Source organism: Mustela erminea, chromosome 3 (genome assembly GCF_009829155.1).
Source record: "Mustela erminea isolate mMusErm1 chromosome 3, mMusErm1.Pri, whole genome shotgun sequence".
NCBI lineage: Eukaryota > Metazoa > Chordata > Mammalia > Carnivora > Mustelidae > Mustela > Mustela erminea.
The window spans coordinates 31498759-31526011 of NC_045616.1; the positions used below are offsets into that span (position 1 = coordinate 31498759).

Consider the following 27253-nt stretch of genomic DNA (forward strand, 5'->3'; position numbering starts at 1 on the left):
TTTGCCATAAAAGAACCCAGCTCTTTCTGCTTGCTGCAGCCTGCCTCGTCTGTGGGGAAGGAAGGGAGGGGCTCTGATCTGCCTAGCATCTCCTGAAGCCTGGGGGCTGCTGGTGGCTTTGCCAGGCTGGTCACCCGGTGGCTTCCTCATGGCTTCCAGAGCCAAGTCCCAGGTGATGCTGCTGCTGGAGGCTTGGGGGATATTCCGAGCGTCAAGGGAACTCCAGAATCGTAGCCATGAATGGGAGAGTGGACTTCCCTTGAAAGCAGCTTGTCCACCAGTGACCCTGGCCGGCGGGGGGGCAGAGCAGGGTGGTGAGGGATGGATTGCCCAGAATGCCCTGCACTTCCACAGGGGCTGTTACTGGAAGAGGAACCCCAAAGGCACTGGTGATAGTTGCGGGTGGGTATGAGCAAGTGAGCCGCAGAAGGGGAAGGCTGCGTTCTGTTGTGCTGTAGCTTGTGGGCTGGAGGAAACCTGGATGGCGACCCCTCAGGGGCCTCTGTGCGAGTGGCTGGTGGCGGGACAGGGATGCTAGGCCATGGACCCCATTTTGCAGAGGAAGCTAGGGAAGCCTGCCACTCCATGACTGAGCTGTGCACATCACAAGATCTCTTAAGGATCTGAACTTTATCCTGCAAGTGAAGTTTGTTAAGGTTTTGTCTGTTTGTTAAGGGAGTGATGTGATCCTGTTTTTCTCTTAAGAATTTTGTTTAGTTCTCAGGAAGGTTGGTGGGAAGGGAGATAATATGAAAGAGGGCAGAGCACTGAAGGTTTTAGAAATTTGGGGGATAGTGACCTGGGCTAGGAGATGGAGAGCAGTGTGCCTATTCCAGAAGACAGCAAACTCTGTGACTGGATGTGGTGCCAGGGGTTACCCCTGATGGGTAAGTTTCTCTCACTTGGCTATCTGGAGGCTGTGGTGCTATTTACTGAAACTGGCAGTGAGGAAACACAGGGTGTTATGCAGATTCTCTCTTAAGCTTGTGGATATAATTAAACTTGGTATCAGTCTTCTAGAAATAGTAATAATAAGTAGCATCTAACATTTGGATTCCCTTACTGTGGGCCTTGGTTGTAAGCATTCGGAGAAGAAAAGCTTATCACAGCTGATTTTTATAATTCATTTCCATTGTCCTTCTTCTGTCCTTCCCAATGACAACAAGAGTTGGCCTCCAAAGAAACAGAAACCACAGTGACAGCCTGGTGCGTGCGTGTGTGCGTGTGCGTGTGTGTGTGTATGTGTGTGTATGTGTGTAGGTGGGTGATGGCAGCCAAGAACAGTGTTGATGGTTCATTGTGTTGGTTTATAAACCCCTGGCACAGGCTGAAAGACTGAATGGGGTTGGGGGAGTGGAAGCTAGCCAAAGTTGCACAGCATCCTGATTAAGAGGTTCTAGGGTCAGACTGCCTGCATTCCAGTTCTGGCTCTGCTACTTAACTAGTTGTGATGTCTTGGACATGTTACTTCATCTCGTTGTGTCTGTTAGAGTCTTCATTCTGCAAAACAGAGATGGTAATAGTACTGACTTAAAGTCTTAAGTAAGTTATTGTATGTAAGACCCTTGGAATGAGTTATTATATTTACAGTGTTTAGAGCAGTGGTTGGTGCTTTTGTAACAGGGTTTTTTTTTTTAGGCAAATAGAATGAGCAAAGCCATGGATAATGGGCATAAGAATTGATGGAATTGCACTATAATAACTTTTTGTCCTGTATCCATGAGTTTAGACCCTGTAGGTAACACATTATAGAGCGTTAGGTCCTTACAATTTGTTTCTCCCAGTAAGGCTGGGTCATAGTAGGTGTGGCAGTGGCAATAATGAGCATCTTGAGAATAGCTTCTGTGTAACCTCCACATTAACCTTATGAGGAGAGTTCTGCAGGTGAGGAGATGTGCTGTTGGAGAGGGTCAGCAGCTGCCCAGGTGAGTACCAGAGCTGGGATGCAGGCCAGCCAGTCTACCTTGAGAGCCTGCGCTTTTTGGCCACGATCCTGTATTGCTTATGTAGAGTGTGTTTAAAGAGGTCCTGTTCACTCAACAGTGTCCTCACCACAGAACAGAAGTGGCTTTATTTTCATTACATTGGTTGTTGCCGTGATTATCAGAGTCTAGGTGGTATAAGATACCATGAATCTCTTTTCCATTTCTCTTGTAGGTATCAGTTTTTCTTGCAGGTGAAGCAAGACGTCCTTCAGGGCCGGCTGCCTTGCCCTGTCAACATTGCTGCTCAGCTGGGAGCTTATGCCATCCAATGTAGGTTCCATTGCAGCCAACTGAGAAAAAATATGAATTTTTCTTTTTAAGCAAGTTTATGTACTAAAATTCTTCTTAGAAAATGACATTTTCCTAAACAAAATTTTAGTCAGAATTCAGGTTTTAATCCGTGTCCTTTCAGAAGAGGTAAAAATAAAGCCAGTTATGTATCCTTTGTAATAGGTCACTTCAGAGTTTTAGTCACAGGAATGGCATTGATTCTTGATGAAGCGGAATCTGAAAATCCCTTCCATTCTACATCCCACCTAGTTTGTTGATCCCCCAAACTGTGATTGTCTCAGAGATCATATTGTTCTTGGGCAACTGCTGTGAAGACTCCCTGTGGTCAGATGACAACACCAGCTCTGGGTGTTGCCCTGGTTGTGCCTCATCTTTTGGCATCAATATGGCAGCCACGTGGGGCAACTCCAGGTTGCATTGTCATTTTGGAGGCTGAGGATGTTTTCAATTTCTAAGTGGAAATACTGAGCCCTTTCTAAGAATCAAGCTAGGTATGGGGACAATGAGACAGTGTATTCCTTGCCTTTGTAGCACTTGGAGATCAGGAATAGTCTAGAAAAAATGTCCTAGGAAAAATGTCACATAGATGAATTGGGTTGGGCTTGGAAGGTGGATTAACATAGGGAGGAAAATCTCATTAAATGTAATATAATGAGCTTTCTGGTTTCATTTTGCCTTTTTTTTGTGTAAACCAATGTACAACATTGTGTTAAATTTCCATTTGGGGCATCCTGGTTTTTTTTGCCTCTAGCATTTCTAATATATGTACTCTAAATTCTGTTAACAACATTGTTATCTCATATAGTCTGGTAAAGATAATAGAAATGAAAATAATAATTGTAATCTTTCAGAAAGATTATAGAACTTATAGAAATATAGAACTTATATAATACACTGTTTATATATGCTAATCAGAGTTGTTTTTTACTAAAATTAGTTATGTATGAATTTGTTAACAGGACGTTTGAAGAAAATGTTTTCGGCATGATAGGAATATTTTGAAATATTTTTAGGATTATTTTTCTAAAATGGAAAAAAATGTAATTTCTTTTGTAGCTGAGCTTGGAGATTACGACCCATATACGCATACTGCAGGTTATGTGTCAGAGTACCGGTTTGTTCCTGATCAGAAGGAGGAACTCGAAGAAGCCATAGAAAGGATTCATAAAACTTTAATGTAAGTGTCCCTTTTTTAAAAAAAAAATTTAATTTTTTTAATAAACATAGAATGTATTATTAGCCATAAGGGTCCCTTTTTATTGGCTATAATCAATATGCTATCCATGAGATTCCCCAAACTTCAAACTTCCCAAACTTCATCGTATTAAAGTTTATACTCTTAGACCAACATCTCCCTATTTCCTCCACCCCCAGTCCCTGGTGACCACCTTTCTACATCTCTTTTTCTATGAGGTTGGCTTTTTTAGATTCCCCCTCATTGTTTTAGATTCCCCCTCCCCCTAGTGTTTCTCTCTCTCTGTCTTTTTTTTATTTTTTATTTTTTATTTTATTTTTTATTTTTTTTTAAAGATTATTTATTTGTCAGAGAGAGAGCGAGCGAAAGCGAGCACAGGCAGACAGAATGGCAGGCAGAGTCAGAGGGAGAAGCAGGCTCCCTGCGGAGCAAGGAGCCCGATGTGGGACTCGATCCCAGGACGCTGGGATCATGACCTGAGCCGAAGGCAGCTGCTTAACCAACTGAGCCACCCAGGCGTCCCAAATTAATTAATTTATTTAACAGACAGAGATCACAAGTAGGCAGAGAGGCAGGCAGAGAGAGAGGAGGAAGCAGGCTCCCTGTTGAGCAGAGAGCCCAGTGCGGGGCTTGATCCCAGGATCCTGGGATCATGACCTGAGCCGAAGGCAGAGGCTTTAACCCACTGAGCCACCCAGGCGCCCCTCTCTCTTTCTGTCTTATTGCACTTAGGGTAATGCCCTCAAGGACCATCAATATACTGGAGAGTCGTTAAGAAAGTAGACCTTAAATGATCTCACCACAGGAAAGAAATGGTAATTATGTGACAGAATGAAGGTGTTAGCTAACCCTGTGGTGGTAGTCATCTTACAGTACAGAAGTGTATTGAATCAACACATTGTATACCTGAAAATTACACAATGTTATATGTCAGTTACATCTCAAAGCTAGAAAAAAAATCATGTCTTATGTTGCATCCTTCATCAGCTGTCATCTTACGCTGTTGGCAGCCTTCAGAAAAGTTCCTAGAATGATAAAATCTTCACCTGTGCCGTGAACATTCTAGTATTTTTCTTTTAAGTTTTTTTTTCTGCTTATAACACTAAAATGCTCGTAGAAAACCCAAACAATTTAAAAAATGGAAAGGAGAGAATAAATCCCAGTGCCTAAAGTCGACATATTTTTGATGAATGGCCTTTCAGACCCCTTTCTATGCATAAGTTCCCATAGAGAAAATTTATTTTGTATAGATTCTTGTATGTATTATTTTACATAAATGAAATCATTCTGTATATATTGTATTTTGCAGTTTTCTATTTTTTCAGTCACCAGCACCTTGTGAAATTTATTCTTCCAGCTATAAATATATTTTATAACCACAGAGACCTTAATGTATTCGGGGATTTGGTCTGTTTTAAATATGTAAATTCTTCACAGTTATAAGCAAAGTCCTATTCAGTCTATAGCAGTGAATGTGGAAATCACAATGATACCAGTGTGGAGCCTTGGATGGGTGTTATATTAACACCACATGCACTTCTGAGAATATACACACTCCCCTAGTAGGATTTTCAATTAATGGCCTACAGCATTGAAGTTATAATTTAATTACAGTTATTTTGGTTAAATCCTCTATACTGATTAACTTTGCTTTATTGCCTCTTATGTAACATTCCCTCTTGAATTTGCTTAGTTTCAGATCTATTATAATTAAGGAAAAAAATGTAGAATTAATCTGATCAACAAAAAATGTTTGCCTAAAGGATCTGTTTCAGTGAGTAGCAGCAGAAGTCAATCGCTGAATTGCAGTCAGAGAAACCAGGCTTTCCGTCTTGTGTAAGCGTGCACCCAAATGCTCTCCAGGCTGATTATAGAGCCCTTCAATTTTAAGGTTTTCCTGAAGTGGATGCTAAGAGAGTGCCGGTTATAACATTATGAAGGGCAATGTGTTTGGCATATTCTGAGAATACTAATTCTGGGAGTTTGAGAGTACAGTTGTATTTCTGAAATTATCAAGGAGCCTTGTGTACTTAATGTAATGGTGTTGACAGTGTGACTATTATGTTACAGAGAATAAAGCTTGATCAAGATTTGGTAGCTTTCTTGTGTCTAATTTGTAATGAACATTCTTCATAGATTTCAAAATTATGGTGTATGGCTGGGTTTTCCAGGGTACCATGGCAGAAACATGGGATGCATCAAAGCAGGATTAAGTAATTAAAAAAAAATTCATAGCTTCTTTTGTTAACAAATAAAAAAACTCTGTCTTTCTCTGTTACACACATACGCACACACATGCATACATGCACAGTTCCACTTATCTGTGGAGAACCCTGGGAGATGCTCACACTTGTTAGGCATGAATACCGTTTATGTACATTATCACCAATGAAGACTTTGGGATGATTTCTATACTTTGTAGTAAGAAAATGGTTAAGTATTTTTATTATTGATAAATACTAACATATTTTTAAACTACATATGTCCTCTTGAGACCCCAGCAAGGTGTAGGGGAGCCCGTTCTCTTCTCCCTACCCACTACAACTCTTACTCCTTCTTCTCCTGATGGAGAACTGCTGGTGTGTTCAGACATTTAATTCTTTGTAAAGGATGTACTTCTTAATTCGAGTGCTTCTATTCTTAGTCTCTTTGGGGGGTTTCTGAAATGGAATTTTTAATATATGCTGGGACACTGGGATTGGCTATACTGAGCAAAAACAGGTTTGGTAAATGAAATTAACTTAATACAAGTATCACCTCAGAGTGTAACGTTTTGTCACCATGAAGGCAAGGGACTTCTTGAAATACAAAGACTTAAGTTTGCATTAGCATGAAGAATTATTTATATTTCCAGTGAATAGAGTGAAGACGGCTTACATTCCCTACAAGTGCAGTACCTATTAGTAAAGTAAGGCTTTTTGTTTTTATGCTGTGTAGGGGTCAGGCTCCTTCTGAAGCAGAGCTGAATTACTTGAGGACTGCCAAATCCCTGGAGATGTATGGCGTTGACCTCCATCCTGTCTATGTGAGTAACATTTAATTAACACAAGATATTTTAAGCTGATGACATTTTTCCTAAAAAGTCACTAAAACTCCCAGAGGAAAGCTGCAGTCCCGTTGTTTAGCAAGCAGATGATACTTTTTCATCTGTGTTTTTCGAACACAAAGAATCTCTTGCATGGATTCAACCCTAATGAGTTTTGCTTAAAAGTCTGTGATTATGTTTCCATGTGTAGAAAACAATTAACTGGGCTTGAAAACACAATCTGGATAAAAGCTCCATAGGGCTTAGCTAAACGTCAAAACCATTTAAAATTGGTCTGTAATTGATTGTATTAGACAGAGAACAGGAGAATCTTCCAAAAATAGATTTTATGGCTGAAAAACATTCATGAAATCACATTCCAGAAAAGTAGGCTTTAGGCACTGGTACAGGTGTGGCTGTCGGTGGTTGTGTGTGGCATGTACAGGTTCTTAAACAGTAGGGGTGCTGCCTAGTATGGTTATTGCCACTGCAGTAATAGAAAGATTTTCGCAGATTTTCTTTATCCGTGGATAAAAACTTGCTGAATATAATCAGTGAACAGTTAAACTGAGTCTGTGTTGAGTGTTCTGGATCCATGTCTTAACCTTGATGTCACTTCTCTCAATTGATAATTCTTTGCCAGTGAGGTTGAAGTGTCACTGCCTTTCATTTTATTTTATTTTATTTTTTTAAAGATTTTATTTATTTATTTGATAGACAGAAATCACAATTAGGCAGAGAGCCAGGCACAGAAAGAAGGGGAGGCAGGCTCCCTGCTGAGCAAAGAGCCCGATGCAGGGCTCGATCCCAGGACTCCGGGCTCGATCCCAGGCGCCCCTGCCTTTCATTTTTTAAGAGTTTAATTAGCAATAGTCAAATTTGACGATCTGAGAGAACAAGCCAGGTGCCTTATTCTTTACCCAAAAAGAGTTGCTCGAGATGATTTATAGACAATGTCAATTAAATTATAGAATGTAGGGCGCCTGGGTGGCTAGTGGGTTAAAGCCTCTGCCTTCGGCTCAGGTCATGATCCCAGGGTCCTGGGATCGAGCCCCACATCGGGCTTTCTGCTCAGCAGGGAGCCTGCTTCCTCCTCTCTCTCTCTCTCTCTGCCTACTTGTGATCTCTGTTTGTCTAATAAATAAATAAAATCTTTAAAAAAAATAAAAAATAAAAAAATAAGAAAAAATTATAGAATGTAATTTTTAAGAAGCCCTGATAAAACTTACCATAATGCATATAACTCATTTATACATTCATTTCTCAGTCTGTCTTTTGCACATCAGAGTTTCCTGAAACAAAAAAGTCATCTCATTATTTGTAAAGGGTAAGAAGCATCCCTGGGCATACTCTTAGTATGGCAATAAAAGTTACAGGTTTTGGGGGAATTAGTAGTTCGTGGATATTTTAGCTTTTGATCTCATTACATCATTAAATCCTCTATATTCCTGTCATTTGGGAACATCTCTAAAACCTTATGGAATAGTTACTATTTTCCTTCTAGCCACATTAATTGTCTCAGGCTTTTAGTTTTTCAAGGCATCTATTTTATAGGAAACGTGTAAAGAGAGAATCTTCTGCAAAATGCTTCTGCATTTTTGTAATGTTTATCCTAATTCACACACTTTTGTGGATGGTAGGAATTTATAGCAAATGAACTGGGTTCACTAGAATCTTCCATACATTCCTTTAAGATTGAATTTTTAGAACCGAAAGTACGCAACAGCTGGTATTCTCCCAAAACGTATTAGTTGTCTTACATTCCTTGGGAATGTGACTTTGCAGGCTATTATTTTCCTCTACAGTAGAAATAAAATTCATACATGTGCCTGTCCTTCATACCCATTCTGTTTGTGACTTTTTTGTTTCAGAAACTCATTTTCTTTATTATGATTTATCATTGCCTGGAAATTAAGGGGACTTCAGTCTTTACCAGAAAAGATGGTATGTTTAACTTTTTTGAGTGGTCTTAAAGTCACAAGCAGAAGTAGGAAGAAGCATGATAGAAACGTCAGAGAGTCCAGATGTGTGCCTGAAGGCAGCTGCCTGAACTTTCTGGAGAAGGGTGGTGGTAAACTAGCCTTCATCATTATCTTCATCTGAGAATAAGATCAAGATGAGCCCTTGGGAAGGAACTCTTGATAGAAGCCAGTGGTTCGTGGTCCTTGGCTGTGAATCACCTGGAGTATTGTGTTTTTGATACCTGGGCGCCTTCATTATAGATTGTGATTTAACTGGTTTTGGTAGCACCCAAGCTTCAGGATTTTTTTCTTAAGTTTTATTTATTTTTTTGACAGAGAGAGATCACAAGTAGGCAGAGAGGCAGGCAGGGTGTGGTGGGAAGCAGGCTCCTTGCTGAGCAGAGAGCCTGATGCAGGGCTTGATTCCAGGACCCTGAGATCATGACCTGAGCTGAAGGCAGGGTCTTAACCCACTGAGCCACCCAGGCGCCCCCAAGCTCCAGCATATTAAGCTGCATAGCTGATTCCAGTTAAGTGCAGCCAGAGGTGAATAGCATTGTAGACAGGGTGTGGGCTGAGTTGATCAGGGGTCTGTTTGGTAATCAGGTTCTCTGGATGACCTTAATACACTAAGAAAACTTCAGTAAAAACCTGAAAAAAAAGAAAAAACTAGTACTATCATCATAGCTTAGCTAGCTTTCTAAGCTGATGTTTTTGAAAGACTGGACCCAGTGTTATGCAACATACCTTGTCTGTTATGGCCAACTACAGTTTGACAAAGGGCTTTGACATGAATAAATTCATAGTTAGAGGTTTATGTTTGTTTTTGCAGGGAGAAAACAAATCTGAGTATTTCTTAGGATTAACTCCAGTTGGTGTTGTTGTCTACAAGAATAAAAAGCAAGTAGGGAAGTATTTCTGGTAAGTATAACTTGAGGACAGAGATGGTATTAAAATTGTACACTGTACATGCTTGGCTTATGGGGCTGCTTTGTCAGTGAAAGAGAACAGGTATGTTTCCAGTGGTTGATAAATAAATAAGTGAAACTGGGTATAAGTTTTCTCCCAGTGCATCTTAGTATGTATTTTCTTTGTAAATTTTAGGTGCTGTGATTCTGGACTCTCTTATCCATGTAAATCGGGTATAGTGGGGTTTCCTATCCATTTCACTCTGTGCTAGCGATCTGTGGGGCTAGGACTCCTCTGATTTCTAATTCTAAATAGGGGAGGTGTTGAGAAAGACTGGGTGCCTATAGCCCTATGCTGCATCTGGGAAGGCAGTACTGGCCAAGGGCCTGGGGATTCCAAAGTGGTCTGCATCTCCTAGAGAAGCACAGGAGAATGAGAATGGAATTTTGTTTCTGGAGGTGTCCAGAGCAAATGACCAGTAGGGAACTCTCAGCAGTTACTGTAGCAGTCTGTAAAGGAGCTGTGATGAGTCAGTCTTTTTCTACTGGAAACTTCTCTGAATTGCTGAAAGATTAATTCTTACAAACTGCACCACTACCACCATCTGCTTTGTTTTTTTAGGCCACGGATCACAAAGGTTCACTTCAAGGAGACACAGTTTGAACTCAGAGTGCTGGGAAAAGATGTAAGTTATTGTTGAGTGCTCAGCTTAACTGAGGCGGGAAGTCTTGTCTGTTCATGGATAACTTAAAAGACGTGAAGTAAAAAGTGCCGTGTTTCTCCAGCTGCAGCCGCATGGAACCAGGTTAATTGACTCACGTGCACAACTTCTTCTCAAGGAAGGGAAAGGGAAGTGAGTAGAAATGAATGAGTTGGTTATGGAGAAATGTCATTTTAGTTTTAGCAAAGAGAGGGAAAAAAAACACAACTCTTTCTAGGGCACAAGAGAGAATAGTTGGTGATTATCATTATTAGAGTAATTTGCTTAAAAGTACTATCTATAAAGGTAGGATTCATATCCTCAGAAGGGTGTGGGCTGCATATAGGATAAAGTGTGTCCTAATTTTGTCCCAAAGTAAATTAAATGACCTGTAGGGAGTCACACTTCTGTTTTCTCCCTAGTTGGGCATGGTAGATAAACTGGAGGGGAAATTCTGGAGGCTCCAAAGGACCGTGTAAAGCAAAAATACTGACCTTCTCCCTACAACTTGACAGTGTCCTCCAGGATTGTTTGGGTAACGGGCACAGTATTTGTTGGAGCCTAGAGGTGCCTTCATGCCTTGACAGGTGGCTTTTAAGAAACCGTGTCCCAAAAGGCAAGGATGGGAAAACATCGTTTTAAGCTATCTTTGAAAACAATGCTCCCTTGAAGTGCTAGTATTCTAATTTGTATTTATGGGATAAATTGAAAACAGGATCTATGAGAATCTATCCTCTGTGTCTTTGGTAGTGACTTTATGAAGACCAAAAACCTGAGTGAATGGCGTTGAGTGACTTTCTGATGAGATGTCTGTTGTAAAAATGAGATGAGTGAAGCGTGTGCTTCCGCATCTACATGTGGAGACGCAGGAAAGGAACAGCAGTGATGCCAAGCAGCAGGCACTCACACGCTGCCTGTGGAACCACCAGTGAACTGACAGACGAGATTATGTACTTTCCAACCAGAAAACCTGATTTTCTAGAAAAACAATACAATGATCCCTCCCTGAACTGTGACAGACTGCCATTTATTGATAACATTAAAATTGGATTTTGAAATGAGTTTTAACTTGTCCGGGGGGGAAATTCCAGATTTTTAAAGAAGTGATAGTCCAAACACCTCATACTAGTTCAAAACAGTCTGTAGTTTTTTTCAACTTCTGATTAGAGGCATCAATCTTTAAGGATGGTCTATAAGATTGAATTAAAAATCATCCCAAAAGTAGAACAGCTAATTAGATATAGTAGAGCTATATGGTTTTCTCCCTGTCCTGCTACTGGTTTCACATGACTTAATGCAAGGAGTCAGTCTGCTCAATATGTTGAAAATACTGTTCTGTGTTTTTAATAGGAATATTACAATAATATAAGTCTTTTCATGGAAGGATTACTCTTACTTACGGTCATTTTTCCTCTTATACCTAAGTTATTTTTGTGAGTGAGGTCTTTGGTTCAGCTACTTTTTTTTGTTTGTTTGTTTCAGCTACTTTTATGTTATCATTAGTGAGCCTTAAAATGTCCTCTGCCTCAGGATAAATAACTTGATAAAGTTGCAGATAACTGGTTTTTCAACTTCTTAGATTTTTCATTATTAGAAGAAAACAAAACAACAAAATTGGTATTTTTCATGTGACTTTTTTTTTTTTTAGAAGATTTTATTTATTTGAGAGAGAGAAAGAGAGAGAGAGAGCGAGCATGAGTAGGGGAAGGGACAGAGGGAGAAGCAGACTCCATGGTGAGTAGGGAGCCAGATGCTGGACTTGGTCCCAGGATCCCGGGATCATAACTGACCCAAAGGCAGATGCTTAACTGACTGAGCCATCCAGGCTCCGTTCTGAGACACAGTGTCTTCTGGGTCGTTAGCCTGGTGTCATCAGTCTCTTGCAAGATGCTGAACTCAGGCTTGAATCAAAGCGATTCTTTTTTTTTTTTTTAATAAGACATTAGTCTAACCAAAGCATTCCATTTTGTGAATGTTCTTGTTTTGCAGTCTGTCTTCTTTCTCCACCAGGGTATCTCTCTGTGAGGCAATGATTTACATGCTAATGATTTAATGGTAGTATTAAGTTGATTATTATGGAGACCTAACTGTAATCATAGATTAAATATAAAAGCCCCCTGAAACCTATCACCTGGACCAGTAATCATAGTCAGCTTGAAAAATGGTTGAAATGCTTATTCTGGTTTTCTGCTCCACTGGTCCAGTCAAAGAGACTTAACTCAGTATGATCAGTGCTGTTAGGGGCCAAATTCAGAGATTCGGTTTCCAAAAGAACAGCAGTGGACTACAGATAAAAGGTTTTTCCTGGTGTCATGCTATGCCCCTAACACTGTCCAACTTCATTTTTTAATAGTAACTGTGTCCAAAAAAAAAAAAAAATAGTAACTGTGTCCAACAAAACACACCAGCATATCTTAAAAAATACGCAGAGTATACTAGTATGTACTGTGTATCTCTTCCTTTGCATCCACAAGGGAGATCTCCTCTTTGTCAGATATAACCTTAATGAGTTCGGTGATTGATTTTTTTTTTTTTCAGTGATTCATTTTTGGGAGAGCAACAGATAATTGTCCGCAACTAAAAACTGATTTTGTAAACATTTATTCCACTGACAGGTTCAGCAGCTAATTATTATAAATACTTTTATGGATTATTTAAACTTCAAAATAGGTACTGTGACTTCAGTAATACCTCCCAGAAAATAAAGACTTTTAATATAAAGGTCTTTGATGACGATTTTAGAAAATCTGAGAAATATACTATGAAGAAAATGAAAATTACTTACTAAAACTCAGAGATAATGATTATTATTTTGGTGCAATCCCTTTCAGATTTTGCCCTGTTAGCACATGTATAATATATGTACATTTTTAGACATATGAGTACATTTCATCCCTTGTGCGGTTCTGTACACAGGTTTTATATTTAATATCACATCGTCAGCATTTCTCCTTTTATTAATGATATGTGCCTGCACAGTGTTTGGTAATGTGTTTTAGTTTTATGGGTTTGAACTTCTTTTTCTTAATTTTGTGGTTCAGTTTTTTCCTTGTGTTGTATCTTACAACCATATTCTGCTGGTAGATTGAAAGCTGTGGAATTTTATGTTGATCTCAAATCTGGCTGTGTTGCTGAACTCTTGTGTGCTAGCCAAGAGTTCTTAATTTGATTTTTATAAATTTTTGTAGGTATATAATTATATCATTTGCAAGGAAAAATAATTTATTTTCCCATTTCTGTTATGTTTCATCTCTTCTGGTGTTGGTCATAACTTATAGAAAAGTGTTAAGTGATTTAGTAATATAAAGCATCTTTGGTTTCTGATTTTAATGAAAATATCACTATTCCACCACTTAACGTATTAGCTCTTGGTTTAAGGAATATATGTTTATTATGAGGGGTTTAAATTTTTAAAAGTCTGTTACCAAATGGTTGCTTTACACTGAATTGCTTGAGAGTGAACATTGTCACCTGTTCACTCACTGAGTAATGCTTATTTAAGAAATGCAGATGAGGGGCGCCTGGCTGGCTCAGTCAGTAAATCAGGCAACTCTTTTTTTTTTTTTTTTTTAAAGATTTTATTTATTTATTTGACAGATTCCAAGTAGAGAGGCAGAGAGAGAAAGAAGGGGGAAGCAGGCTCCCCGCTGAGCAGAGAGCCCGATGCGGGGCTCTATCCCAGGACCCTGAGATCATGACCTGAGCCGAAGGCAGAGGCTCAATCCACTCAATCTCAGGTGCCCCATATCAGGCAACTCTTGATCTCAAGGTTGTGAGTTTGAGCCCCATGTTGGGGATAGGGGTTACTTAAAATCTTAAAAAATAATAAGCCAACAAATAAAAATTAAAAATCCCGACAAGAGAGGATAGTGGCTGAGACCAGGGTAGCAACATTTCAAGTGCTAAGAAACTGTTGGATTCTGGATTTAGCTACATGGTTTAATGGATGTTGGGAGGTATGAGAGAGAGGAGTCCTTGTGACTTAAAGGTGTTTGGCCTGAAAGGCAAGAGGAATGGAGCTGCCGTCTAGTAGGGAGAGGAAGGCTTTGAGTAGAGCAGGTTTGGGGAGGAGTATCTTGGGACCCATGTTTAACATGTTGCATTTGAGATATCTGTTAGACATCTAAGTAGAGACATTTAAGAAGTGGGCTCTATGAGTCCAGAGTTTAGAATCGAAGTCTGGGCAGGATAGTGAGATCTGATAATCATTGACATATCCTGGTATTCAGAGCCATGAGTATATGAGGTCATTAGGAGAATGAATACAGATAAGAAGAAGAAGAACCAGAAAACGAGGCTGAGAAGCAATAACCAGCGAGGTAGGATGAATACTAATTGTATCCCATTTTGCCAACTAAAAATCACATGTTATGTCAAATGATGCTGATTTGTCAAATCAGAAGAGAACTGACTGCTGAGTTTAGGAATGTATGAGGTCACCAATGAGACCATTTTCAGTGGATTGAAGAGTGAGCTTTATCTCATTAGGTCACTCTTAGGCCTCTGCACCTGGAGAAACACAAGGGACATGTATTCTTTACTATAGTACTCGTATGCAACAAAACCCCCTGAGGTTCGCCTGGGTGGCTCAGTGGGTTAAGTGTCTGCCTTGGGCTCAGGTCAGCATCCTAGGAGTCCTGTGTTGGGCTCTTTGGTCAGCGGTGAGTCTGCTTCTTCCTCTGCCTGCCACTCCTGCTGCTTGTGTGTACTCCCTCTTTCTTTCTCTCTCTCTCAGTCAAACAACTAAAATCTTTAAAGAAAGAAGAAGAAAATGGAAACTCCTCAGCGAAGTCCATTATTAGGGAACACCCTCCCCCATGCATATTAATTAAGAAAAAAGCAAAAGAGGTAACCAGAGGAGTGGAACTGGAGAGGGTAAATGCAGATAGTTTTTTTTTTTTTTAATTTTTAAAAAAATTTTTTATTTTTTATAAACATATATTTTTATCCCCAGGGGTACAGGTCTGTGAATCGCCCGGTTTACATACTTCACAGCACTCACCAAAGCACATACCCTCCCCAGTGTCCATAATCCCACCCCCTTCTCCCAACCCCCCTCCCCCCAGCAACCCTCAGTTTGTTTTGTGAGATTAAGGGTCACTTATGGTTTGTCTCCCTCCTAGTCCCATCTTGTTTCATTTATTCTTCTCCTACCCCCTTAACCCCCCATGTTGCATCACCACTCCCTCATATCAGGGAGATCATATGATAGTTGTCTTTCTCTGCTTGACTTAATTCGCTAAGCATGATACACTCTAGTTCCATCCACGTTGTCACAAATGACAAGATTTCATTTCTTTTGATGGCTGCATAGTATTCCGTTGTGTATATATACCACATCTTCTTGATCCATTCATCTGTTGATGGACATCTAGGTTCTTTCCATAATTTGGCTATTGTGGACATTGCTGCTATAAACATTCGGGTGCACGTGCCCCTTCAGATCACTACGTTTGTATCTTTAGGGTAAATACCCAGTAGTGCTATTGCTGGGTCACGTTTGTATCTTTAGGGTAAATACCCAGTAGTGCTATTGCTGGGTCATAGGGCAGTTCTATTTTCAACATTTTGAGGAACCTCCATGTTGTTTTCCAGAGAGGTTGCACTAGCTTGCATTCCCACCAACAGTGTAGGAGGGTTCCCCTTTCTCCGCATCCTCGCCAGCATCTGTCATTTCCTGACTTGTTGATTTTAGCCATTCTGACTGGTGTGAGGTGATCTCTCATTGTGGTTTTGATTTGTATTTCCCTGATGCCAAGTGATATGGAGCACTTTTTCATGTGTCTGTTGGCCATCTGGATGTCTTCTTTGAAGAAATGTCTGTTCATGTCCTCTGCCCATTTCTTGATTGGATTATTTTTTCTTTGGGTGTTGAGTTTGCTAAGTTCTTTATAGATTTTGGACACTAGCCCTTTATCTGATATGTCGTTTGCAAATATCTTCTCCCATTCTGTCAGTTGTCTTTTGGTTTTGTTAACTGTTTCCTTTGCTGTGCAAAAGCTTTTGATCTTGATAAAATCCCAATAGTTAATTTTTGCCCTTGCTTCCCTTGCCTTTGGCGATGTTCCTAGGAAGATGTTGCTGCGGTTGAGGTCGAAGAGGTTGCTGCCTGTGTTCTCCTCAAGGATTTTGATGGAGTCCTTTCTCACATTGAGGTCCTTCATCCATTTTGAGTCTATTTTTGTGTGTGGTGTAAGGAAATGGTCCAATTTCATTTTTCTGCATGCAGATAGCTCTTTTGACACAAAGAGGAACAGGTAGGATGGTGGCTATTAGGGGAAGCATGTCAAGAGGTTTGGTTTTTTAAGTTGGGAGAAATAATAGCACATATATACTCTGGTGAGAATGATCCACCACACTTGGTGACGTGGTCGGGGGGAGAGACTTGCTGAAATGATACTCCTTGAGCGGATGACAGGGGATGACAGCTAGTGTATAAATAGAGGGGTTGGTTTGGGAGGGTGGCCAGGACAGTTCATCTCTGGTTAGCAGGCAGGAAGATGGAACATGGGAATGTGGATTAGGATTGGTGGGTGGTTTGCTTATGATTGTTCTCCTTTCTGTTTTGAGGGAACGAGGTATCAAGGTCATCAGCTGAGGCTAAAGTTGGGGAGGAAGAAATGGGTGCCTGAAGGAGGCAGAGGATAGGCTTAGTAATTTTGGAGAGAAAGTAGACAAGGCACATGTGGTCTGATGTCATCCTATGATAACTTGGTAGTACAGAGGGTCCTGAAATTTAAAATGAGCCCACTCCTTGTTTGCTTTTCTCCACGCACGTTCAGCAGTGCTGGTGCAGACATGAAGCAAGTGGAGAGTTGGTTTTGTGAAGAGAATAGTACAACGAGAAGGGCCAGGGAATTAGGTGAGCCAATCCAGTGGTTTGTCATGGAATTGAGACCTGGTAAGGAAGAGAGCAAGAACTGTGAAAGAGGGATGGGGTCTGGTGGGAGGAGGTCCTGGTTGGAGAAGTTGAATGCTTGTTGGTGATGGAGAACTGGAGGCAGTAAGCTGGAGAGAGAAGGTGGTGGTCAGAAGTTTGGGGGCTGGGCACTGAGATCACAGAGGAGCTTCAGCTATTATAAATGGGAAGTTGTGGGGCAGGGTTTCTCGTCTCCTATCCCCCACCCCTGCAGCATCAGGGGTCAGTTTTGGTCGTCACAGCGTCAGACGGGGCAAAGAGGCTGCTGGCATCCAGAGGGTAGAGGTTGAAAGTGCTGCTGCACATTTTAGAACATGTTGTCTACGGACAGGACATAGCACTGAAGCTGAGAGCCCTGCTGTGGGGTGGCAAGCACGGGAGTGAGTGGTTGGGATAGGGAGGAGGACAACAGCACTGGGAAGTTCAGGGAACCGAGGTGTCTGGGTGTTGGAGGTATTGTTTCTATTTACATATTGAAACTTCCAGTAATTAAGACAAGAGTAGTATTGGAGTGTGCGACCTGACTGCAGTAGCTTTGGTGTTTGAAGGGGAAGACTTCAAGGATGACAGCCACCAGAGATATGGCTGGTGGAATCCAGTGAGAACCCAAGCTGGGAGTTGTAGGGGGAAGAAGAGAGAGTGATCTAAAAGCGGCCTTGGGGAGCAAGCAGGAGTCTTCTCCACTTTCAGGCCCAGTGACATGAGGACACTGCGGACAAGAAGCCGAGCTCCTGCTCCAGGGGGCTGCAGTAAAGACAGTGTCATCAAGGAAGAGCAGGCTTCTCTTGGCACACCAGGGCAAAGGCAGTGTAAGAGATCAAATTTGGGGGCAAAGGGATTTTACAGATGAGAGCCACAATTGTAGAGAGCATGGAGGAAGGGTTTCAGGAGTTGGGTGGTGGTGGTGGGGTAGTGGGGGGACAAACTAGGGGAATTGCTGAGTATCATTTCGGGGTGACAGAGATCAAGAGACATAGTAAGATGGGGTCTAGTGGATTCAAGGCAGATGAAGTGGAGAGGCTGTGGATGTCTGAAGGGAGTACGTGCTGCTTTTCTGCTTCTGCTCATCTCTGCTGGTGGTGGAGGTAGAAGGCCTGAGGGCAGTGGGTGGTCCCAGTGCACAGTGCAGTCTTGCCTGTTGTGGAAGGGGACCTCTTTTACCTGTGTGGTGGCTGGGGGACTTGAGCACGGGTGGAGGACCTGGGGGATGCCTCCAGCCCTGAGCCTCACCCGCTATGAGGAGAGCGGCTGCTGCGTGGAGCACACAGGAGGTAAGAGGTAAGCATGGAGGCCGACATGCTGATCAGGGGAGGTGATGGGAGGGCAGCCCCCACAAGGATGGAGTGAAGTGGGCAGATCTGGGAGGCACTGAGGAGGTAAAAATGTTCCGATGGGTAGCAGATGGAATGTTTTTGTGAAGACTCCGGAGGGGTTGGGATCATACCCAGATACCTTGGTTTCATCAACAGGGAAAGCGTTCAGTCCCCAGCAGGAGGCCCAGAGGCTGGCCTAAGGCCTGAAAGATCGGCTCCCTTTTCCCCACCCGAGGTTGGCATGTACTTTTGTTGAATAAATGAAGGGAAGAAGTGAGGCTGTGATTACTTTTATGTAGAATACATCATGAAAATAACCTCAGCCTAAACTTACCCAGCGTGACAGGATGTCAACCCAAAAGGTTCCTGGCAAGTCTGGCTACAAGTAATTAGATGCATTTGGCCGAACTCTTTGAGAAAAGGACACAGGAAGTCCTGGAGGCCAGGAGTTGTCAGTGTTTATCAGCGAGCTCCAGAGGTCTCACTCGCGTAAGCCAGCGGTTTCTTCACGTTGGAAGTGCAGCTATAGATTTAAAAATATTCTTTTTGTATGGAAATAATTCCAAATTTACAAAAAGTGGCCACAATTAAAAGATTGCAAAGAACTTAGTCATGGACATTCACCTATTTTCCATTCACTCACTGTTAATGTTTTACTGCCTTTCCTTTTTTGTTTCTCTCTCTCTCTACACACAACACACACACACACACACACACACGATTTTTTTCTGAGTGATTTGAGGGTTTTCATGTGTTATACATCTCTAAATACTCAGTGGGTATTTCCTAAGAATAGGGATGCTCTGTGATAGACCCACAGTACAATTATCAGCTTAACAAGTTTATATTGATATAATACTTCTATCCTCTATTTTCTACATTGCAGTTTTGTGGTTAGCCTAATAATGTCCTTTATAGTATTTTTCCTCTCTGGTATAAAATCCAGTTAATCTTCTTTGACCAGAAACATTTTTGTAGCATTTTTGTTTTTTATGACATCGACTTTTTTTTTTGAGAGAGCAGGTGCATGTGCTCGAGGGCAGGGTCGGTAGGGGTAGAGGGAGAGGAAGAGAGAGGATCTTAAGCAGGCTCCACACCCAGCATGGAGCCTGACCCTGGGGTTCAATCCTACGACCCTGAGATCATGACCTGAGCTGAAATCAAGAATTGGACACTTAACTAACTGAGCCACCTGGGCACCCTACATTTTGGAAGACTACAGTTCTACCCCACTTTTTAAAAATAGAAGACTTCTGGTCACATGTTTGTCTGTTGTTTTCTTGTGCTTGGACTTGGGATCTGTGTTCTGAGCCAGAAAGCTGCATCAGTGGTTGTGCCCTTCTTAGGACATCGCGTCTGGAGGCATGGGACGAGCAGCTGTATCTCTTGGTGGTCAAAGTTTGATCTCCTAGTCAGGATGTTGATTTCATTTTCCTGGTTTTTTTTTTCCTTCTTTATAGATAATAGGTAATCCATGGGGAGATACTTTAATTCAATGCAGATAGCCTGCTCCTCTTCAAAATCTCACTGTAGGCTTAGCATTCCTTGAGGATTCTTGCCTGATCTGATCTTTTATTATGATGCTAGTCAAAAGCTGATATTCTAGTCTTCCACACCCCTCACATTCATCAGTCAGCCCTGGGCATTCCACTGTCAGTGGGAGTCACACTCTCTCTCTCTTTTATTTATCCTATCAGCATGAAATTACTAATCTCCCCCACCATGGGGGGGGGGCGGAGATTACTGTACCTAGCTATTTTGGTGCTCAAGTTGTCCTAGATGTGGTCAGAGGGAGTTCCTTTAATCTGGCTCCTGTGCCCTTTTGACCTAACCCTATCACTCTCTGGGGTCATTTTCTTCCTTTTTGGTACAATTTGGTGTTTCAGGTGCATCTTGAACCTACTTTGCATCTATCCTATGTCTGCCCTGTTATCAGCCATTTCTCCGGTGAGTACTGGTTCTGTTCAGAGGGGAAGGGTCAAGATCTGGGTGTTAGGTGTGGTCATTGATCCTGGAGTGACTTTGATTTTTGGCCTTTTCAATGGATAAAGCTAAGGAATAAACACGGGCATGTATACATATATAAAAATATAAATACATATATACATATGTGTGCATATGAATATGCTCATACTCACTGTAGAAACCATGAGTTCACACAGCATCTCCAATTTCCATCCATCCCCATAGCATTCTTTCTGGCCTTCCCTCATTTCGTTTTTGTATGTCCAGACAACATTGGCTCCCAACAACAAGAACACATTCACTTGTTTGCTCAGTTCTAAAATTTATCTCAGATAGTTTCAGAATTGCTTTGTCTAAATCACTAAAGCTGACAGTTAGTTGCAGTTCTTTCATTCACGTATACCATCTTGCCAAGACTGATGGCTTATGGTCAAATACCTTGTCCAGAATGTACTTGGGTTGGCCCTTCCTTCCTGCTTTCCTTACTCCTGAGGTTTGGCATTCATTTGTGATCTGGTTAGGTTTATTGTTTCAGCTTTAGATCCCTTTCATATTCTTACTTATTTTATTATTTTTTTTGAAGATGTAGAAGATTAATGTGCAAAGGTCCAGGCTGTATAAAAAGGCACAGAGAAGGATCACTACTTCCCATATCCTCTCAGTCCTCTTTCCCTACCCTTCCTTGTAGGTAACCAACTTTAATGTTTTATGCTTCATCCTTCTCGACTTTGTTTGCACAGATAAGCACATTTGAGACCTTTTCCTTCTTTCTCCCCTCAAAGTAGCACACCGTGATAAGTCTTTATACTCAGCTTTCTTTTCACCTAGTAACACCTCCTCGAATTCTCCATCAGTCCATCGAGAGCTTTCTGGTTCTTTTGTGCATCTACATAGGACTCCTTTGAATGTGTCCCGTAGTTTACTCAACCACCCTCTTCTGCTTAGACAGTTTAGGGGAGTTTTCAGTAGTTTGCAATTATAAATTTTCCTCCAGTGACGTTGTGCCTATGTATTTTTCTGTTGTGGAAGGAGCATCTTCGGGGTAAATTCCCAGGCATGGGGTTGCGTGGTCAGAGTGTAAGAGTGTAATCCCCTTCTCCAGCTCAAGTTTTGGTGCCATTTCACATGCCCATCTCCACATATGAGCGCACTGGGAACTACAGACATATTCTCCCCCACGCATTCCTGAGTGCGTGGGGGAGAACACGCATGCCACACAACAGCTTGGCTTGGCATCTCTCAGGCTCGGAGATGGATCGCTAGCCATGGGGTCGGATAGCATGGTTTAGGTCCAGGCCTCCCACTTTCTCTAACTTTGCACAATTGACTGAGCAACATTTACCCCGCATTTCTTTATCTATAAAGTGAGAATGATAAAATCTCCCTTACAGGGTTGTTGTGAGGTTGAAAGCACCTAGTCTGAAGTTGGACTTAAAATAGGCTCCTGATTTATGTCTCTGAATCGGAATTGTGTTGGCCTCCTGCCACCCAGAGCTACTGAGGCTTTACACAGGAAGGGCTCAGGGAGCACCTTGTTCTGGACCCATCTCTGCTGGTGAGTAGCTTTTGCCAAGGCAGGAAGGGGAGCACAGGTCTCCCAGGGCCATGAGTTTTCCTCTGCTTCACTTGCTGGTACGTTTGCTGCCTTTTTCTATAATTAAAACACATGGGCCACATATTTGGAAAAATTTTTAAAATTCTGCTATAAGACATTTTTAAATTGAGTATCAGTAGATCTTACCAGAGATGCCTTCATTTTGAGAAGCTTAAATAACATTTGTAATTTAAATCTGTAAAGTTATAAACAGGGAATAACGATTATCTCTAAAAAAATAAATCTGTAAAAGACAATTATCGTATGATTTCACTCTTATGGAATTTAAGAAACATAACAGAGGAGCATAGGGAAAGGGAGGGAAAATAAAGCAAGACAAAATCAGAGAGGGAGACAGACCATAAGAGGCTCTTAACTCTAGGAAACAATCTGAGGTTTGCTGGAAGGGAGGTGAGGGGAGATGGAATAATTGGGTGATGGGCTTTAAGGAGGGCCCTTGATGTAATGTTCTATGCAACTGATGATTCACTAAATTCTACCCCTGAAACTAATAATACTCTATATGTTAATTAACTGAATTAAAATAAAATTTAAAAAGTAAATCTGCAAGTAGAAGAGAGAAATGCCAGTATGTTAGTAAACGCTATGGTTTGTCTAAGGAGAAGGTGAGGAAAAAATAGAGTAAATCAAAACCAAAAGCCAACCATCTGGATGCCTGGGTTTGCATCCGTGCATTTTCTCTGGTAGGAAGCAGGATAAGCTCAACGTAGCAGTTTTCAAAGTTTACTGAAACATGATACAAATATTCTCTAATGTTTTGGCTCATGTTTTCTCTTTCTGAATTTTTGGGAGGAAAAGGAAAGAGGAGAAGCAACACAATCTAACACATCCTTTCCAGTGCTATAATTTAGGTTTCTGGGGGCTAGAAAGAATTACATGCAGTTGCCCGTCAAGCAATCAATCTGTTCAGCTGTAAAAGAGGTAAAAAGGTTTTTCACATTTAGTAAATGCTTTGGAATATCACCCCCACAGCGGACAAAAAAGTACTGGAATATTTTTGCTGTTTTTGTTCTTTTATTATAAAATGTATATGCAAGAATGGAAATTAATTTGATTCTCCAGTTGCTCCACTGAAATGCACAGTGATTTTTAATTCAAACCATATCACACGCATTTCAAAAGGAATTTTTGAGAAGTAACTGTGTGTGTGTGTGTGTGGGGGGGGGTGTATGTGTCATGTGAAAGTTTCTAATCCAGAGTACTAAAGAGTCCTTCCTTGAAAGGAAGTGCTTTGCTCATATAGATCAGGCAAATACAAGCACCTTACTTTACCAACTTTTGGAGACGGACTGCCAGAGTACATCCGAAGGAATGCGCAGATCTGAGTGTTAAATCCCATGCTGCCCAGTTTGTTTGACTATAGCACTCTCTGATGCCAATATTATAGGACATGAACACCGTTAAGAAAGACTCTTTAGGGAGCACTATGTAAAGATAAAGCTTGGGGCGCCTGGCTGTCTCAGCTGGAAGAGCATGTGACCCTTGATCTCGGGGTTCTGAGTTCAAGCCCCACATTGGGTATAGAGATTACTTAAATAAATATAAAAAGAAAAGAAAAAGCCTGAAAGAATGAGGTGATATTTTACTCTGTGCCCTTCCCAGATAAGAAGGTTGTTTGTTGGGGCGCCTGGGTGGCTCAGTGGGTTAGAGCCTCTGCCTTCAGCTCAGGTCATGATCCCAGGGTCATGGGATCGAGCCCCGCATCGGGCTCTCTGCTCAGCGGGGAGCCTGCTTCCCCTCTCTCTCTGCCTCCCTCTCTGTCTACTTGTGATTTCTGTCTCAAATAAATAAATAAAATCTTTAAAAAAAAAAAAAAAAAAAAGAAGGTTGTTTGTTTTGTGACAGGGCTCACAGTGAATTTTACTGAACTCAGGATGCCTAGAAGAGAGAGCAGTGGCAAACACAGGGACAGTCACTAACACAGACATTGTGCTCACTTTCTCTCAAAGTTCAGCTTTTAAGGCCCTAGTTATTCTGTCTCACCATTTATAATGATAATTTTTCAAAGCACAATTTTCAGTTCCAGCCCTTGCCTGCCTTTGCTTGATTAGTAGTTAAATTATTTCAGTCGTTGGCTATCAACCCTCTGAATTCAGATTTTGTTTCTTTCCCTAGTGCCTAAGGTCAGTTAACAATTGCCAGGTATGGGGCGCCTGGGTGGCTCAATGGGTTAAACCTCTGCCTTCAGCTCCGGTCTTGATCTCAGGGTCCTGGGATTGAGCCCCACATCGGGCTCTCTGCTCAGCAGGGAGCCTGCTTCCCCCTGTCTCTCTGCCTGCCTCTCTACTTGTGATTTCTGTCAAATAAATAAATAAAATCTTTTAAAAAAATTTCCAGGTAGCTACAAATCTTGTTAAGAGTACGCGTTAAAAAACAAACAAACCCACCATACTTTAGACTTATTTTTTTTTTTAAGATTTTATTTATTCATTGGAGAGAGAGAGAGAGAGAGAGCACGAGCAGGGGGTAGAGGGAGAGGGAGAAGCAGACTCCCTGCTGAGCAGGGAATCCAACTTAGGGCTCGATACCAGGACCTAGAGATCATGACCTGAGCGCTTCCCCCATACTTTCAACTTCTAATCTTCACTCTCTTTTATTCTCTCCTCTCCCTCTGTGATCACTGGTGATCAGAAACCTCTCTGCTATGGGCCTGTCCAGTTTTTATGTAATGACTGCATCTTAATATTATTAGAAGTACTAATCTTTTAAAAATATTTCCTGGTGCAGTGTGCCTGAGGTTACTTCTGTGACCTTGGAGGTGGGTCATATAGTAGGATTGAGAAGATGTTTAGCCCGTAATTCTAGGGAACCTGGGGAAGGAGGACTGTCTGTTTGTGGTTGCTTCCCAAGATAGCAACAGAGGAACCAGTAGAGCATGGCCTGGCTGTGGCAACAAGGGTCAGGCATGGGAGAAGCAGTTGAGAATCAACTGGGCCCAGGGTGAGTGCATTTTGGAGCTCATAGTGGATGTGAGCCCCTCCAGGACCCTGCCAGTGATCTCAATACACTTCAGAGAAGCCAGGCTGAAATAGATTTATTTCCTGAAGCTTGCAAAGACAAACAGCCAACAAAGATGGGAAAAGGTTTAAACCAAGAGATCCAAGGGAGTTAGGTTGGGAATTCATTGATATGATACAGGTCCTGAATTCTCATAAGTGATAGAACTGGGAGTTTGAGCCAAGTTTACCTAGGGCTCCAAGGTGCAGTGAAACCCCCCCACAGTATCCAAGTTACAGATGATTTAAATTCTCAGTTTATAAAATAAAAATATTATAAAAACCTGTATCAAAAAACCTGTGTGGCTTAGTTGTCTGACTCTTAATCTGAGCTTAGGTGGTGATCTCAGGGTTGTGAGTCCAAGGCCCGCGTTGTACTCTACACTGTTGTATAGAGCCTACTTTAAAAAAAAAAAAAAAAAGAGAGAGAGAGAGAGAGAAAGAGAGAAAGAGAGTCAGAGAACATAGCTTTTTTTTCTGGCATGAAATGACAAAAGTTATAAAGGTGTTTGAGTGCTTTTGCCAAGAGTAAGCAGTGGGTGCTTGGATAAAGTATCTTGGCGGCAGGTTGGAATGTACCTCTGGAGTTGTATCTACTCACCTTTGTAAGAATGAATGGAAAGGTGCTAATTGTCTGTGTCTGTTTGGAAAAGGTTTAGTAGGAGAGAGAGACCTTTGTGATGCCGTATCAGACTCATTCATGCCAGTGGTTACTGTCAGTGGCAAAAATGTATGGAATTTACTCAGAATTCCTGGTTTCTTTTCTCCTTAAGTTAACCCTCCTTTAAGTATTTGGATTATCCTGCTAAGAGTGGGATAAAAACCAGGCAGCTGGTGTTACAGCCCTGTATTAATGGAGAATGCGTTCATACTTGTCATTTGCACATGGCAGAAGTAATTAGAAGGCCTGTGGGAACCTCTTTTGTTCCTTTAATATATTTGTACCCAAGGAAACTGGAGAAAACCCAATTCTGGTTGGATCTTGAATACCTTTTCTCCTTTCATAAAGTAATGGTGGTTAAAAAAAAATACATATATATAATATCCTGTGGCTGGGGCTCTATTTGAAAAGAAAAAGAATATAGATGTTTATGTCAAGAGTAAAATGAAAAACAACCCAAGAAAAGTTTGAGAGGATATACTTTATTTTTAAGATTTGAATGCTTTTTGTTTCTCCTCCATTTTTAGAAACGTGGATAAATGTTATTTAATTACATATGTAGAAATATGTAATATAAATTTCTACATATGTAGAAATATGTAATTAAATAACTTTTTGAAAATTTGTTTTTGGGTATGCAAATGCCACCTTATTTGTGGATGCTCTTGCTAAAATTTTAGTTCAAGTCTCAGTGTCACAGAGTAGTCCTTCCTGGCTACCACTTCTTGTCGGTCATAATAATAAGTAGGTCCTGGCCCACGTGGTGCTTTAGTTGCTGGAAGGGACAGGAAGGTGGGATGCAGATACTGAGGTGGGTGGTGGCAGCGTGGAGGGGACAGCCGGTCCTTAAAAACGCTTTATCTTAATCATTTATCGGGATACAATGTAATCACAAGCAAATTTTTTAAAGGAAAATGACCTGTGCATCATATTTTTAGGTAATCCAGTGACCTTAAAAACATGAACCTATTCTCTAAGAAACTCTAATAGTGGTTGCCTCTGGGGAAGAGGATTAGGAACAGTGGTGGGAGAGAGATTTTAGTTATCAGTGTGTGTCCATTTTGGTAACTTGTGGCATTTGTACCATGTATATATACTATATATTAAAAGAACAAAAGTAAAAGGGAAAAACCCCTCCACTCTAAGCATTCCCATCTCCTGGTGGGATGCTTGCTTTCCCACCCTCACCCCAGAGATCTTCTGTGATTTCCTGTGTTCCCTCTTCCCCCATTTCTTTTGCTTTTGAGGAAAACCTTTTCTGAATTCATTAACTTTTCTCCCTTATCTCTAATTTTGTAATTCCTACCCCTTTCATGAAAGTCACTGAAGATTTCTTACCGTGAAAGGCAGTCACCTCCTTTGAAACCCCGTTTGACCTTTCCAGGTCACTTGAGACTTGTGCTCTTTTCCCAGCCTCTTTGACATCATTGCCTCCCGGTCCCTTCTGACCCTTCTCCCTGCATCCTCACAAGCATCCTGGCTGTGATTTTATCTTCACGCACTTCATTCTGTCTCCCTAAACAGTCTCTTTTTGCTCTCGGGTGAAATCATCCGTGTCAGCAGGAATGGCCTGTCCCTTCACCCCAGTGTCTGCATGTTTCCTGGCCCCCTTGGGGTCTTTAGTTCCCCATTCCATGGGCACTTCAAAATCCAAATCTCCTGAATGTGCTATCCATTGCCTTGCTGTCCAAATCCCCAACTTCTTCCACTTGCTATCT

At 41.4% G+C, this 27253-nt stretch overlaps 1 protein-coding gene across 1 annotated transcript in view; it reads left to right on the forward strand.

The window, feature by feature from the left end:
* Nucleotides 1–27253, forward strand: part of EPB41L4A (erythrocyte membrane protein band 4.1 like 4A) — a 255162-nt gene that overhangs the window by 145704 nt on the left and 82205 nt on the right. The window contains exons 5-9 of the mRNA XM_032335554.1: nucleotides 2158–2255; nucleotides 3333–3453; nucleotides 6409–6496; nucleotides 9290–9378; nucleotides 9988–10051. Of these exons, the coding sequence (XP_032191445.1) occupies nucleotides 2158–2255; nucleotides 3333–3453; nucleotides 6409–6496; nucleotides 9290–9378; nucleotides 9988–10051 (460 nt within the window). The remainder of the gene's footprint in view (nucleotides 1–2157; nucleotides 2256–3332; nucleotides 3454–6408; nucleotides 6497–9289; nucleotides 9379–9987; nucleotides 10052–27253) is intronic.